Consider the following 15,460-nt stretch of genomic DNA (forward strand, 5'->3'; position numbering starts at 1 on the left):
TCCAGAGCAGCCGCTCTGGGCGCACTGCAGGGGACCGGAAATGACGCATTCTAGGCTTTTTCTTTATGCAGCAGGAACTGTGGCTCCTGGGCAAGAGGGGAGCAGTGGGTATTGACCTTTGGCCTCAGCCTCGTGTAAGTGACAAGCTAGCGGGCGGGAGGGCACCCCAGTTTCCTATAGGGGGCTGCCGGAGGGAGTGTGTGTTGCGGGGTAGGCTATTAACCTCTTAGGCCTATTGGCGGGAATTGAATAACCCTCTCCCCTCCACGGGGAACGGAGGTTTTGAGAGTCCCACCATTGATTTGAGCAAAGTGACACTCGCCTTCCCTGGCCAGGTTTGGAAAGACTCCCCCACGCTTATCGGAAGGAAAAAGAGCCCCCGCTACTCGTAAGCAATCGAGGAATCTAATTGGCAGGAGGAAGGGGCGCCTTTTTTTGGCTGGAACTGGGTCCTTTCCGACTAACTGGTAGTCGTTTTCTTGCCGCAGCGTGGGGGAAAGTGCATCTCCCCGCAGCCTTCTTCCTTCTGTAGAATCCGTTTCCGGCCTCGGAACCTCCAGGGAGATGTTGCTGCTGCCGTCGCTGCTGCTGCTACTGCTCCCCTTCTGCTCTGCAGTGGAGGTCAAGCGGCCCCGAGGCGTCTCCCTCTCCAGTGAGTGCCCCTGTTCACTGACCTGCCAGGCTGGAGGTGGGGGTAGGGCTTGGGAGGGGCCACCTTTGGCTCCGGCGATAGGCCTTTTCCCTCACTTCTCAGCCTCTGGGTAGGGAAGGTGATAGTGCTGAGCTGGTGGGTGGGGGGCGGAGGTAGTATTGTTAAGGCAGCCTCTTCCTGCCCTGGAGTGAGCCCCTTTGCCTCTTCCCCAAGACCACCACTTCTACGATGAGTCCAAGCCTTTCACTTGCCTAGACGGCTCGGCCACCATCCCTTTCGATCAGGTCAACGACGATTACTGTGACTGCAAGGATGGGTCAGACGAGCCAGGTGAGCTGTTTCTCCATTCATTCATCATGCATTTTTTTCCAGCACCTGCTGAGTGCCAGGCTCTATACAGCGACCAAGACAGACCCATCCCTGTCTTAAGTGCCTCCCTGTTGAGTGGGAGGGGAAAGCAGGCCCAGAAATGTGCGGCCAGTGTTATGGAGAGGGAGCCACAGGCCCCCATCCAGCCAGGGGTCAGGAAAGCCTTCTTGGAGGAATCCTGGTGGGTGCTGCAGACAAAGGGGCCAGCACGTGCAAACACCTAGAGTTGGGAGAGATGGTGAGGCAGAAGGGCAGTCAGAGACCAGAGGTGAGGGCGGCAGTGCCCTGTTTTGAAGGACCTCGGTGAGGAGAGGCAGGGGGAGCCGCAGGCCCTGAGTGTGCAGCTTTGTCCTTCCCGTGTTTCTTGGACTCTGTGTCCCTGTGGGGTGAAGGTTCTATATGCAGAGGGATGGGCCTGCCTGGCCTGAGCTGACTCAACAAACTCCCCCACTTCCTCACAGGCACAGCTGCCTGTCCGAATGGCAGCTTCCACTGCTCCAATACTGGCTACAAGCCCTTGTACATCCCCTCCAGCCGGGTCAACGATGGAATTTGTGGTGAGTGAGGGTGTCCCGGGGCTGGGGAAGAGACAGGGCATGCAGCAAGGAAGGAGGCGCTGCCACATCTGACAGCAGCCTGCCTCTGCCTTCAGACTGCTGTGATGGGACAGACGAGTATAACAGTGGCATCGTCTGCGAGAACAGCTGCAAGTACGTGGGTGACCCCCCACCTTGCCCTTCTCCCTGCACCCCCCCACCAGCGAATCAGACCCCCTCTCCTGCTTTTGGGTGTCCCGTGCTTACTCTGTGCCAGGCGCCTTGTGAGCCTGACATCACCAGTTTTCCCTCTGGCCTGGGAGCAGGTGCAATCCTTTTCCTGCTCAACAGATGAGGGCACTGAAATTCAGAAAGGAAAATGGATTCCACAGGGTTATGTAGCTGGGAGCTAGCAAAGCCGGGACTCAAACCTGGGTCAGTCTCCTTTAGAATCGGCACTTTTAATTGCCACGCTCTGCAGCAGAGCCTGAGAATGTAAATACCCGCAAGCAGGTAATCTGAACTGTGGGCTAAGTGGAGGCAGGGGGGAGTGGTGAAGATTGTGGCATCTGAGGGGACAGTTGCCCTCTACTTCTGTCAGTTGATGGTGGGGCTGAATTATTTGTCAAAGAAACTGAAAGTCCCAGTACTTATAAACACTTATCAGAGTCCAGATCTTCTGAGTAGAGAGTGGATTGAACACAACACACTTGCTGGGCACAAAGCCTTTTTGTTTGGGAATCTGACTTCTCCTTTCTCTCTGGGGAGCCCTACCTTCTGGCCTCACCTCCCAGCACTCTCTAGTCCATCTCCTGACCCCAAGGGTGGACGGAGCCTGCCCACTGCTCCTCTTCACCAAGGACAGGGATGAAGGGTACTGAGACTTAGAGAGCCTGGGGATGGTTTGCTCTCTCTCTCAGCCCTTCTGAGTGTTGTGGGGCAGGTGGACGGAGCCCTTTTGGAAGAGGCAGGCCCGGTGGGCCCTGAGTGCCCCCTAGTGGTGGCCTGTGTGTGTCCCCCCCCCACACCCCCAGAGAGAAGGGCCGTAAGGAGAGGGAGACTCTGCAGCAGATGGCTGAGGTCACCCGCGAGGGGTTCCGCCTGAAGAAGATCCTCATTGAGGACTGGAAGAAGGCCCGGGAGGAGAAACAGGTAAGGGCCCCCCCCGGGACTGCCCACAGCAGGACTGGGCCCCTTGGCCTGCAGGTGTGGGCTGGCCAGGCAGGCAGAACCAGGTGGAGTTTACACCTGCAGCTGACTAGTGGTGTCCTGGGGCAAGTTACTGCTTGTCATTGCCTTGGTTTGCTGATTTGTCCATTGGGGGTTTAGTGATTCGTCATGCAGTTATCAAACGGGAGTAGTCAGCACAGATGTTGAGAGCAGAGCCTTAGGCATCAGACTGAACTGGGCTTGGAGGAGCCCTGCCACCTCCTAGGGATACTCGGAATTCATGTTTGCACCCTGCTGTCCTGTCTGTAAGGTGGGGCTGCCCAGTTCTGGGGGAGGACTCAACAAGGTGATGTTGAGCTCAATAGGGTGGGTACTTGAGGGGGGCCAGAGGAGGTTGTATCCCCAGGTGTGTTTCGCCCTACCTTGCCCTCCACCTGCTTGTCTGTTTGATGGGTCAGAGTCCTCACTATTGCTCCTGGGCTTGTGCCTGACCCACTGAGCAAGAGCTCTAGCTCTCTTTCCACCAGGAAAGACTCCAGATCTCTCTCTCCCACCCCAAAGCCCTTCCCAAGTTCAGGAAGGAGTGGGGAGCCATGTTGGGAGGCCATCTCCAAATGACCTCAGCCCTCCTGGGAAGGCAGGAGGACCCTGGCAGGAAGCCAGGCAGAGGTGTTGGCCAAGATCTTGGGAGGAAACCAATCTCATGGGGGCTTAGACTCACCTGAGTGACCTGGACTAAAACCCTGGTAGCTTGGGGGCCCCATCCTTAGGCTGGAGCCTTCCCAGTGTACCCATTCCTTCTTGGTGAAAATATACACAGAGGCCAAGAATGTGTCATGCATGGGACAGGAGGCTGGGACCAGACCTGATCTGTGTCAGGGGTGCATTGTCTAGTGGGAGGGACAGAAAGAAAGGGACATCCAGGGCTGCTGAGAAGAGGGAAGCTCTGGGATAAGAGGTGTAAAGGAGGCTCTTGCCCTCCACTCCCTACCCCTCCTGCCTTGGGTCCTGTCTTGGAAGTAGGTGGTAAAGAAGACTTTCTGGAGGAGGAGACTTTTATCTAAGCTGAAGTCTGAGGGTAGTTTGGAGTTAGCCAGGCAGACGGAACAGCATGTATAAAGAAATAGAGGCAAAAGAGTGTTTGGGAGTCTGAATGTTGTTCAGGACAGTTGGAGCCTAGCCTGAGATTAGGATGGGGCAGATGGGGCTGGAGAGGTGGTTAAGGCCTTGCGGGCTGCATCCAGGTATTTGAGGTTCTCTCCAGAGCACTATGGGAACCATAGCAAGGGGCCAGATCTGGTGACGTGTGTGTTTTGGAAAGATGCCCGTGGCTGTCCTGTGGAATGGAGGCATGGAGGTGGTAAGGATGAAGAGGAGGCAGAGCAGAAGAACAGCTGGGCTCTTGCATTCTTCCCACCCAGAAAAAGCTCATCGAGCTACAGGAAGGAAAGAAGTCCCTGGAGGACCAGGTGGAGACATTGCGGACGGTGAAGGAGGAGGCTGAGAAGCCAGAGAAGGAGGCCAAAGAACAGCACCGGAAGCTGTGGGAAGGTATGTCATGGGGCGGCCAGAGTACTCACCCTTCACTTCTGGATAGGAGGGGGCCTGGGCCCGGGAGATTCTTGCTCCTTATGTGTTGTTTGTTTTTCCAACTGGATTTTGATCATGGTATCTTATTTCTTTCTATGCCTAGTTATCTTTGACTACATATTGGTCATCGTATTTGAAAATTAATTATAGTGGTAACTTGTGGCCTAGAATCAGGGTTCTTTCTCCAAAGAGGATTTGGTTTTCTTTCTGCCAGGTGCCTGGGAACACTACCATTTGGGGGCCCCTCTTAATCCAAATCCAAGGCTTGAAGTTCCCCAGACCTCACAGGCCTTGTATGAGCTGAGATCTCTGCACAGGCTGGGTTATTTCTGGTCCAGCCTAGCCCGGAGAGGACACCCCCTGGGCCACAGCTAAGTTGTTGGTGGGGGTCTCCTATTAGTCTCCCACCTTGGATTTTGATTTCCATATCCGTTGCCCACTGAAGTCTTAACCGAAACAGACACCGAAAATTTCCAGGACTGGCGAAGTTTCTTAGGGTAGATGCGGCTTCCTGGGTTCCTGCCTTGCCCGGGCAGTTCATACTGTCTTGTCAGATCCTAGTTGATTTTAAGGGGCTGGCTGTTTTGTTGTTGATTTTGTTTTGTTGTTGGTAGTGACTTTGGAGACCCCATGTGTCACAGAGTAGAGCCACTCCAACGGGTTTTCTTGGCTCTGATCTTTAGGAAAGAAAATCGCCAGTGTCTTTCAGTGGCGCCGCTGAGTGGGCTCAAAAAGAGGCTGACTTTTTTATGCTTTGTCTAGTATTTCTTGGTGTTGGCAGGTTGCGCTACCATTACTGGAAGTCTGAAGCCTTGGCCCGCATTTTCAGTCTTTGGGTGCTTAGTCTGCTCCCTGGGGGGACACAACTCTGGAAGTAGGATAGAAAGGTGGGGCAGGGTGGAAACCCCCTCCAAACTAGTTAAAAGACAAGGTATTACTGGAAGGATTTGGAGACATGTTAGTTACTCACAGTGCTGGTCACAAAGAACTGGGTGGCCTGCAGGAACCGGGACCGCCCCCTCTCTGAGGCCACATGGTTGACCTTCCCCATCTTTCTGGGCATCTGTTGTGTTCTTTCTCCCCTCCCTCTGCCAGCTGGCTCTCCCTGATGTCTTGAAACCAGTAATTCATCCAACAAGCATTTGCTGAGCACCTGCTATGTAGCAGGACACACCAGGTGCCAGCAGTACAGCACTGATCAAGATGGACAAAGGCCCTGCCTGCAAAGGAAGGAGGAGAGCCAGATGGGGCCAGGTGCAAAGACTTCTTATTCCCTGTAATTTTGATCGTAGCCGTTCTAGTGAGGGGGGAGGGAGGCGGGTGACATGGGTGCGCTCCCTCCTTTTAACAGCTGTGTAGTATTCCGTTATCTGGCTCTAGCAGAATCTGTTTCATCCAATTATCAGTTTTTCCATCAGGTCGTTGGTGTTCTTCTTTGTTCATAAGGGTCTGTGATACATTAGGGGGTTAGCCTTTGTTGCTTAAGTTGCAAATGTCTTCTTCACTTTTACCATTTGTCTTTGGTCCTAGGTCCTTGGTGCCTTTTGGCCAGGCCATATTATAGAAATTGAATTCACACATCTTTTCTTTGACTGCTCCTATTGTCATCGTTTTGCACGGCCACAAGCATCCTTTTTCACACGTCTTGATAATCTTATGTTGGGTTTTCCGTTAGATGCATTCTTAGCTTGTAGTTGCTGAGTCAGAGCGCAGGGCACCATGTCTTAACCCAGATTCCCAAAGGATGGCAGGACAAGCATGGGCTCTGAGGCAGATGGCCTGATTTTGGCTCTGACTGTGCCTCTCACTGACTGCGTGACCACAGACAAGTCCCTCCTCCTGCCAAGCCGCCTTAGTCCCTGCATCTGTGAGAGGACAGTGGTCAGTTGGGTCTGTTGGGGCATTGTGGGATCTCACGGATGACCCATAGCTCTGTCAGGGCTCAGGAAATGCTGGGGTTGTTATAGCATGTGGGCTGAGCTGAGGACTGGTAAATAGTAGGAGCTTAATAATTGCAGCCTTCTCCCCCCTCCCCTTGTTAGGTGGGAATGAGGGAGCAGAGGGAGACCATTTCAGCAGGGCATCTCCAGTGAGTGTGGCCCAATCCTGCACCCACTAGACTCTTCTGGGAGCTCTCGGCAGCCAGCGGGCGGGCCCCTCCCTTCTGAGATGCTATCCCCCAGGGGCCTACATAGTGACCCTTACCTGGTCTCCTCATGTCCCCCCTAACTGCCCTCACTGCTCCCTCCTCATCTGACTTCTTGGGGAGCGAGCCTGGGCCAGGTCCTTGGGCCTCTTCTCGCCTGATCTCATCAGCCCGTGCAGATGACAGTTTGGCCTCACCAATGTGTTGCCCCCAGAGCTGCCCTTCCTGCTGGCTCCAGTCAAGGCTGCTCTTCGTCTTTCCACTGCTCAAACCAAAAGCCCTGGGGACTCCCGCCCTCTCTCTCTCAACCCTTACCTGACCTTTTAGCAAACCCCATCAGCACCACTTCAGAGTCTACCCAGCATCTGGCCATTCCTTCTGCCTCTTCGGTCCCCACCCTGGCCAGCCCCCATCTGTGCCCTGCCCTGGCCTCCTGGCTCCCACTCTCACCCCCTAGTCAGTTCCCCACAGCAGCCTGACTCAGGGCCTGTTCCTCTGCTCAGAACTCTGTGTGGATCCCACTTCCTGGAAGCCTTCCTCCTTGCTTGCTCAGCTCTGGCCATAGCAGGTTCCCCGCTGGTCCTCAAGTGGCCTGTGCACACCTGCTCCTCCCCCACGGCTTTTCTGATCCCCACGTGGCTCTTCCCAGAAGCCGTGTCACCTGGCCCTCCTGACCCCAGCACCCCACCCCTGCTTCCTGCTTTAGTGGTCCCCTGGCCTTGTCCCCTGCTACTTTCTTGCCTGTCTTCCCCTACTCCCTCCAGAGGGCAGGAATCCTTGTCCCTCTTGTCTGTGCTGTGTCGGGTGGGGCACACAGTGGGTACTCAGGGGTGAGTGGTCCTGTGGGATATTGGGGTACTGGGAGCTGGCGGGTAAGAAGTCTGATGGGCTGGCCCCCTCCACAGAGCAGCAGGCTGCCTCCAAGGCCCAGCAGGAGCAGGAGCTGGCGGCCAATGCCTTCCAGGAGCTGGATGATGACATGGATGGGATGTGAGTGTGCCCACCTGCCACCTTGCCCTGGGCCCTATCCTCCACCCCTGCCTTTAGCGGCCAGCCAGAGCCCTCCCTGGCTCACCCACCAGCTCCCCCTCCTCACTGGGGGCCCTGCCGGTCTCAAGGCCTTTGAGTGAGCCTCTGAGTACTCACCTGAGGAGGTAAGGGAGACGCTTTACCTCCTCCCAGGGTGCTGGATGAACTGAGCATGGAGCCTCAGGCCCAGAACATGACAGCGGGGTCATCTTACTTTTCCCCAGCCTGCTCTGTGGCCTGACCACTTTGGTGGAAGCCAGACCTGACTTTGAATCCCAGCTGTGCCTCTGAACTGGCCCAGTGACCTCAGTCAAATGGCTTAGTTGGGGGTGCACTGATGGGGGTGAGAGAGTACTCAGGGAACCCAGAACGAGGCTCATCAGGCAGGCAGGAAGTGTGGGGTGGGAAGAGCAGGTGGTCTTCAGGGGGACCAAGGGGGCAGAATGGGCAGGGTGGGCCGTTCCCCGGCTGGCGATGGGATTGGGGGAGCAGGATTGGCACCTGGGTCACTGGCCAGCGTGGTTAGTGGGGGCTTGGCTAGAGGAGGCACAAGGGAGAACGGCAGCTTTGATGTATTGGGTTCTGAGGGTGGAAGGAGGTGGAGCCTGGGTGGGTCAGGATATGAGTCTGGGGGAATGAGGGAGCCATCTTCTAATCCGGCCCTTTTCTTTGAGCCCCTTTAAGGTTGTGGAGTAAGGGGTAGGAGGCAGGAAACTGGGTGGTGGAGACCTGGTACTTCTGGGGCTGGAGGCCAGAGTGGGACCCCCAGCCCCAGACCTCATCTTCTGCCTACTTCCTGTGCCCCTCCCCTACCACCACCTCAAGGTCCTGAAACAAGTCCTGGGGAGGGGCCCTGGCGGGAAGAGTGGGCAGATCATGTGGTGCCCATGGCCTGCTGGCTACCTGGCTGGGAGCCAGTGGGGCCTCACTTCTTTCCCTGGCTGTATCCCCCTCCTTCCCCTTCAGGGTCTCGGTGGCCGAGCTGCAGACCCACCCGGAGCTGGACATGGATGGGGACGGGGCACTATCAGAAGGGGAAGCCCAGGTACCCCCACCCTGCCCCTTGGCCTGGACTTCTAGAGGCGGTTGTCTCCAGGGTGACCTCAGTGCATGGGGTGAGGGCAGGCTGGCCATGGGCTGCTCAGGCCAGGGGCTGCTTAGGTACCCAGCTGTGGCTGACATGGCCTGGCCATGCCTGAGTGAGCCAGGATGGCAGCCACCAAGGGCAGCTTCTACCAGGCCTGTGGGAGGGATGGGGGGCGGTCATGGCAGGTGTCACAGGGTTAAAGAGCCAGGTTCTCCATGCCTGCCCCCACCCCACACGTCCCCACTTGATTCCCCGAGTATGTGCACCCCTCACCCTTCTCACGAAAGGGCTTGCAGCTTTCTGTCTTCCCCTCTCCACTCACCAGTCTGGACTGCTCATCGGTTCCGTGTTGTGGCCATCCATCCCTCTGTCTGCCCCTGCCAAGTGCTGGGTCCCTCCCTGTCCCGTCTCAGCCTCTCCCTCAGAGGGTCTGGCACTCTCTGGTTCTTTTCCTCCCCTGCTTCCCTCTCTGGCTCTCTCTGGAAGTCTCTGTCTGTCTCTCTGGTGGCTGGCTCTCTGGCCCTCTTGTCCTCTCCTGTGCTGTCCCCTTCTGGCCACAGCACCCTCAGCCCAGCCTGGCTCAGGCCTGGTCAGGAGGGCTCAGGGCCCAGCCGGACAGCCTGGGGCTGGGAGCTGGGCCTCTGCCCTGGGCCAGCCAGCACGCCCGTGCCTGGCACCGCAGCCTGAGGACCCCCCCCCGCATGGCGCCTGGAGCAGAAGGGAGGGGACATGCAGGCCCCGATCCTGACACCACCCTCATCAACACAGGCCCTCCTCGGGGGGGACTCGCAGACAGACGTCACTGCCTTTTATGACCGTGTCTGGGCTGCCGTCAGGGACAAGTACCGGTCCGAGGTCAGTGGGGGAGGGGCAGATGTGGTCCTGCCCCTGTCCATTCTCATCGCCCCACAAAGGCACCACCTCCAGTCCTGGCACAGGGTCACCCTGGCCAGCTGGGCTACCAGTGCACCCTCCATGGAGGCCCTCCACCCCTACCTGTCCCTCCCTCCAGGCCCCTCAGGAGGGGTGGAAACAGGCTTCCCCTTGGGCAATGGTATGTGCGTGGACCTGAGACCCAGAGGATTGGGGTGGAGGGTGGACTCCCAAGTCTGTGGCATCCACCCCCCCCCACCTGCCCACCAGGTGTTGCCCACCGATCAGCCAGCACTTCCTACTGACGTGACAGAGCCCAAGGAGGAACAGCCGCCACCTGTGCCCTCAGCACCCTTGGAGGAGGAAGAGGAAGAGGCTGAGGAAGAGGCTGAGGAGGAGGAGGAGGAGGAAGAAGAAGAGGAAGAAGAGCCTGAGGCACAGGGAGAGCAGCCCAAGGTGTGTCGGGGGAATGGGGGCTGGCAGGGTTGGTGGGGAGGGGTTACTTGCTGACTCTCCCCCTTCCCCAGGAGGCCCTGCCCCCACTGGTGCCTCCCCCGCCTGCTAGCGCCACCGAGGAGGACAAAATGCCACCCTACGATGAACAGACGCAGGCCTTCATCGATGGTGAGGCCTGGGCCCACGGGGGCCCTGCTGTCCCCAGCAGTGGGGATGGGCCGGGCAGTTCCTGCCATGGCATGGCTCTCTCCTGATCCAGCAGCTGCTACTCTGCCACTGGGGAGAAGAATCTCAACTTAGCCCCCCCTTACCTGCCTCCTCCTGCTGGGGTCTAAGACTCGGGTCCCACCCATGCCTGCCACAGGCCTGGGTGGCAGAGCAAGTGTAGTGGCTGGGGGAGCCCTGGACGGGGTGTCTGGGGCCAGGGAGGGGCCTGCCTCACCAAGCAGCCCAGGGACCCTCCTGCCTCGCCACGGCCTACAGCTCGTTTGTGCCACCCCTGGCAGGCAAGGAGTCAACTGGAGCCCTGGCCTCGCTCCCTGCAGAACCCAGTCTCCTGCTGCCTGGGCGTCAGGGTTGGGTGGGCCGGGCCCCAGGCTGGTGAGGGCCCATAGGGCCCCCTGGGGCCCAGTCCTGCCAGAGCAGGCCTGGGGAGGAGGCTGTATACCTGTGACTCCTATCCCTGTAGCAGCACCTTTGACCTCCATGCCCTTTCCCCAGCTGCCCAGGAGGCCCGCAACAAGTTTGAGGAAGCCGAGCGGTCCTTGAGGGACATGGAAGAGTCCATCAGGTACTGGGGATCCCGAGTCCCCCCCCGCCCCATAGCCGTGCTGCCAGGCTCCCTAGAGGAGGTGGTAATTGGGTGTCACCGAGGTAACAGGAGGAGGCGGGTGGCGGCTCCTGTGGAAGGGTCCCCGGGCGAGAGCCCAGGCTGCAGGACTGCTCGCTGAAGCCCTGGGCTATGCTCTGTGTTCACGGCTGCCCCTCACCCCGCCCTGGCCTGCCCTTCCAGGAACCTGGAGCAGGAGATTTCCTTTGACTTTGGCCCCAGTGGGGAGTTTGCCTACCTCTACAGCCAGTGCTACGAGCTCACTACCAATGAGTGCGTGCTGGGGCCCTACCCATGGGAGAAGCGGGGGCCTAGGTGGGGCTGCCTTCCTCTAAGGCGGAGGGGAGTAGGGCCGGGGCTCTGCGTTGGAGTGAACTTGGAGGTGCCTGTGAACCCCCTATGTGCGGGGCTGTTGAGGCCAGTGTAGGTCTGAGTTCGGGGAAAGGCTGGTAGTGAGGAGGTTGTTGTCCCTGTGTCTCCGTGCCTACCAGCCCTGTCCTGTGACAGGTATATCTACCGGCTCTGCCCCTTCAAGCTTGTCTCGCAGAAACCCAAACAGGGAGGCTCCCCTACCAACCTTGGGTGAGTGGTCCTGGGCTGGGCCTCCTTCCCTCCCTCCTTCCCCCCGCCGCCCCACTCAGTGGGCCCTCAGCATATCCCTCTCTGCAGCACGTGGGGCGCGTGGGCCGGCCCCGACCACGACAAGTTCAGCGCCATGAAGTATGAGCAGGGCACAGGCTGCTGGCAGGGCCCCAATCGTTCCACGACTGTGAGTGCTTGACGGGTGGGGGCGCCCAGGCCCTGCCGGGCCCACCCGAGCAGCCCCTTTCCTGCCCTGCCCCAGGTGCGGCTCCTGTGTGGGAAGGAGACAGTGGTGACCAGCACAACAGAGCCCAGCCGCTGCGAGTACCTAATGGAGCTGATGACACCGGCCGCCTGCCCTGAGCCGCCACCTGAGCCGCCCGCTGACGGCGAACACGATGAGCTCTAGCCAGGCCCAAGCCAGGGCTGAGGTCGCTCCGCCTAGGAAAATGCTCAGCCTCAGCGGCCCCTCCACCACTGTCCCCTCCATCTCCCTCCTGCCCATCTGGTCCTTCTCCTGCCCCAGAACCTCAAGGCATGAATGACCCAGCCCCAGCGAGCTGCATGCCCACCCTCAGCCTGTGGACCCAGGCTGCTCCCCCAGCTGCCTTCCTCCCCCGTGGGGACAGGAACAGTGTGGGGCTGTGCCCAGCTCTCAGGGGGCTGGGCAGGGCTGAGCCACACCCCAGGCCCCAGTGGAGCCTGCCTCCCTGTGTCCTTCCTGGTGGCTCACTCTGCCGCCTGCTTGGGGCATCTGCCTCCCCTCCTGGTGGGGGTGAGTAACTTGACCTATGACCTGAAAACAATAAACATGGACACCCTCAGTCCTCTGTGTGCCTTGCTTTGCTTGCATGAGAAGGGGTAGGGTGGGATGTCTGCAGGCCTGTCCCATCAAGTCAGCACCACAGTTGGCGGGGGGGCCTCAGGCAAACAGACTGGGGTTCAAGTCCAGCTTTGGCACTTCCATCTGGGTTTCTGTCACAGTCAGCCTCTCACCCTTCCTGAGCCTGTGCTCCAGACAAGACCCAGGCCCAGAGAGGGATGGCGGCCTGCTCAGGCCATACAGCCAGTGACGACGGCACCTCCCTAGCACACAGCCCCATGCTCCAGTGCAGACACCCAAGGCTGTAAGATTCTGAACTTTTATTTTCTGGCATGAAAAGTACAAATAATTAAACAATTCCATGTAAAAGTCTGTTACCGTGGCCAGGCCTGTAATCCCGGTAATAAATAGTCTAAACGCAACGCAAAGTGTTCTTGTTGGGTTTTTTTTTTTTTTGGCTTTTTTTTTTTTTTTTTTTTACAGTTTTTTTAAATCACCTCCAACATGGACTCTGTCGTGATTTGAAACCTTCCAAATAAATAACAGGATGAAGGGAGGGCTGAAGGGGCTGAGCCCCCTCTCCACTGGCCCTGCCACCTGCCCCGGCCACCTTCCTGGGAGCCCTGGCCTGGCCTGCTGCTGGGGTTAGGGGCTGGCCTCCAGGGAGGGGGCCTGGCTGGGCTGAGTTCTGTGTTTTAGAAAAAGCCGTCCCCTCCCAGTCTTGGGGATGGCAGGGGCCTAGGCCTCGATAGGGGGCGGGGAGGTGCCCCCTCTCCAAAGCCTAGCCCCCTCCCAGGGTAGAGGACAAACCCAGCCCTTATTGCTCACAAGTGCCTCGGGCACGCTTCCCACGTGGGCACACGTGTTGGCGCGGAGGGCGGAAGGGGAAAGCCCCAAGAAACAGCAGGGGAGAGGGGGGACCCCCTGGGGGTGCCTGCCCTGCTGGAGGGAGGAGGGTGGGAGGACTCAAAACCACAAGAATAAATAGGTTCATGTATCAAGAACAAGCTAGGGTCTTCACCAGCTAAATAGGACTGAAAAAATTCTCAAGACAAGAGCAAAAATTATCCCATTGAGACCCTGACGTCGCTGGCCGCGGGGACGGCCACAGGGCACACACCCTGGGTGTCGCTCAGCTACCTTTACTGTTATTAAGAATTATTATTACTTTAATGATTCCACTTCCCCTTTTATAAATAAATTAGGCATAACCACGTCTCGGCAAAACTGAAAGAAAGAAAGAACATCGTCGTTCCTTTAACTTGCAAACTGGATGAAGTAACAGAAATATACACAAATGTCCTTACAGGGCAACAAGGATAATAAATAGTTAACATAGCAATAAGTTAAAACTACAAGAAGCTAAATTCGGCAAAAAAGTACAAGAAAGTTAACTGGTGCCAGTTTATGTCTTTTTTTTTTTTTTCTTTTTTTTTTTTTAAATCTCTTCTGTGTGTGTGTGTGTGTGTTTTTTATTCTTTTCCTTTTTGTCGCTTTTTTTCTCTTCTGTTGGTTTTTTTTTTTTTTGTCGCTTTTTTGATTTTTTTTTCTTTTTGTTCCTTGCAGCAGAAGCTCCACAGACGTTTAATACAAACACCGGGAGGGGTGGGGGAGAGAGAGCTGGACAGTCAGATGGGGCCACGGCCGGACACCAAATGCCGGGACATAGGGAGAAGGCAACTAAAGCTAAAGTCGGGGTTTGCAATTCTCAGTTCTGACTGGGTCTGCTGGGGGTGGGGTGGGTACGAGGGCTCCGGGGGCTCTAGCCTCCGGCTTCTGTTGGAGATTTTTAAAAAGAATGAAAACTAGGGGGATGTAAAATCCAGACAGAAGCCAAGGCTGGGCCAGGTTCGGGATGGGGGCTGTGTCCACCACCCTCACCAATCTGGAAAGACGGAAAACCCAACAAACCAAAAAGGGGGTGACAAGTGGATGGGAGGGAGTGCGGGGCAGGGCCCCTGGGCCCGTCCACCCTGGGCCTGGCAAGCATGGTGGCTGCTTGCTGTGGGGGAGGCTCAGGGCTGGGCCGCCCCCTCAGCTTCGTGGGCCATGGCCTCGGCCCAGGGAGACTCAGCCCCAGGGACAGAGGGTCCTTTGGCCTCAAGTGTTTGTGGGGGGGCAGCTCCCAGCCCACTGTGACGCCAAAGTGGAACGAGGTATCGTGTGTCTGGATGCGTGGACGCTGTGTGTGCACGCCTGTGTTCGTGGGCGGCAGGGAGACCATTGATGATCCAGGAGAGAACTCTGCAGAGAACCTGGGGCAGGGGCTGTGGCCGGGAGTGCCTGCTGGCCTAGCAGGAGGAAAGTGGAGGGGTGGGGTAGGGGTGGGACCTTTTGCCTGGGCCCGATGCTGTGGGCATCTCTGTGTGTCCCTGGGTGTCGTGTTTGTGTGTCTACATGTATCTGTCTCCACACTCACGGGTCCATGTGTGCCATGGTGTTCACGTGCACCGGTGCTCACCCATGTCTAGATGTACCCATGTATACGTGTGTCTGGGTCCACATGTACCTGTATCTGTGCACGTCTATGTTCACATCTGCCCACGTCCATATGTATCTGGGTCCACATTTATGTAGCCCCATGCCTCCACCTCCTTCTTTCTGTGTGTTCATCAAGGCCCCTGTGTCTGAGTAAGGCCAGTGATTCCCTAAATGTGTCTGGGGTATGTCTCTGTGTTTGTCTGTGCTGCTGTGCGTTCCTGGGGTGTAAATGTGGCCCCTGTGTGCCTTGTCTGGCCGTAGTTATTGTGTGGGCCTGTAGACCCCAGCCCCTAAGCCCTGCTCCCTGTCCCCTGCCCCAGGTGGTAAACATAACCTGCCAAAATATTTTTTTTTGTCTTTTTTTGTGTTTTTTTTTTTTTTTCAAGTTCAAGAATCCCCAGTAAAAATTCTCCACGAGGTCTTTTTCCCTTTTTACAAAAATAGAGTTTTTCTTCCCCTCCCACCCCCCCCTTTTTTTTTCCATTTTGTTTCTGCTTCCAGCCCCTCCCCTTCTCCCCACACTCCACCAAGGGGCTCTGGGCCAGCGATGCCCATGCCCCTCCTCACATTTCTCTTTGTTGGGGATTTTTAAACCTGTTCCCCCCAGGCCCTCGGAGATGTTGGGGGGCCTGGACAAGGGGTCCTGGGGGGAACCCCCAGTACCTCCCAAACCACCCATGGAGGGTGGTTGAGGGTGGGGTGGGGGCACATCTCTGCTTTCTTTTTAGCCGAAAAAAGAAACAAAAACCTCCGCCATGAACAAAACCAAGACGAGAGAGTGAACAGCCCAGCCTGAGGTGGGGGCAGGAGACGGGATGGGGGACCCCAGGCACCCCC

At 57.3% G+C, this 15,460-nt stretch overlaps 1 protein-coding gene across 4 annotated transcripts; it reads left to right on the plus strand.

Moving 5' to 3' along the window:
• The first annotated feature begins 24 nt into the window (after window positions 1–24).
• On the plus strand, window positions 25–12,143 carry PRKCSH (PRKCSH beta subunit of glucosidase II). Of its 4 annotated transcripts, none has more exons than XM_010593325.3 (18): window positions 25–134; window positions 336–388; window positions 489–652; window positions 866–982; window positions 1,483–1,578; window positions 1,674–1,731; window positions 2,592–2,709; window positions 4,149–4,278; window positions 7,369–7,453; window positions 8,459–8,537; window positions 9,348–9,434; window positions 9,723–9,908; window positions 9,980–10,076; window positions 10,629–10,698; window positions 10,921–11,010; window positions 11,245–11,319; window positions 11,407–11,506; window positions 11,582–12,143. In XM_010593325.3, the coding sequence occupies exons 1-18, from the start codon at window positions 66–68 to the stop codon at window positions 11,726–11,728; spliced, it is 1,821 nt and encodes a 606-aa protein (XP_010591627.1). In that variant the 5' UTR covers window positions 25–65; the 3' UTR covers window positions 11,729–12,143. The 4 variants fall into 4 exon arrangements, with proteins under 4 accessions (XP_010591627.1, XP_010591631.1, XP_010591629.1 ...); XM_010593326.2 differs by having other exon boundaries at window positions 78–134; window positions 533–652; XM_010593329.3 differs by lacking the exon at window positions 336–388 and having other exon boundaries at window positions 35–134; window positions 533–652.
• Window positions 12,144–15,460: the final 3,317 nt, after the last annotated feature.

This window comes from Loxodonta africana, chromosome 3, assembly GCF_030014295.1.
Source record: "Loxodonta africana isolate mLoxAfr1 chromosome 3, mLoxAfr1.hap2, whole genome shotgun sequence".
Classification (NCBI taxonomy): Eukaryota; Metazoa; Chordata; class Mammalia; order Proboscidea; family Elephantidae; genus Loxodonta; species Loxodonta africana.

Excerpts from the sequence above, each read along its gene's own strand:
- PRKCSH (XM_010593325.3), top strand. The coding sequence starts at position 66 with ATGCAGCAGGAACTGTGGCTCCTGGGCAAGAGGGGAGCAGTGGGTATT. Across the intron at positions 389-488 it reads AAAAAGAGCCCCCGCTACTC|CGTGGGGGAAAGTGCATCTC; the intron begins GTAAGCAATCGA and ends TTCTTGCCGCAG. Across the intron at positions 9,909-9,979 it reads CACAGGGAGAGCAGCCCAAG|GAGGCCCTGCCCCCACTGGT; the intron begins GTGTGTCGGGGG and ends CCCCTTCCCCAG.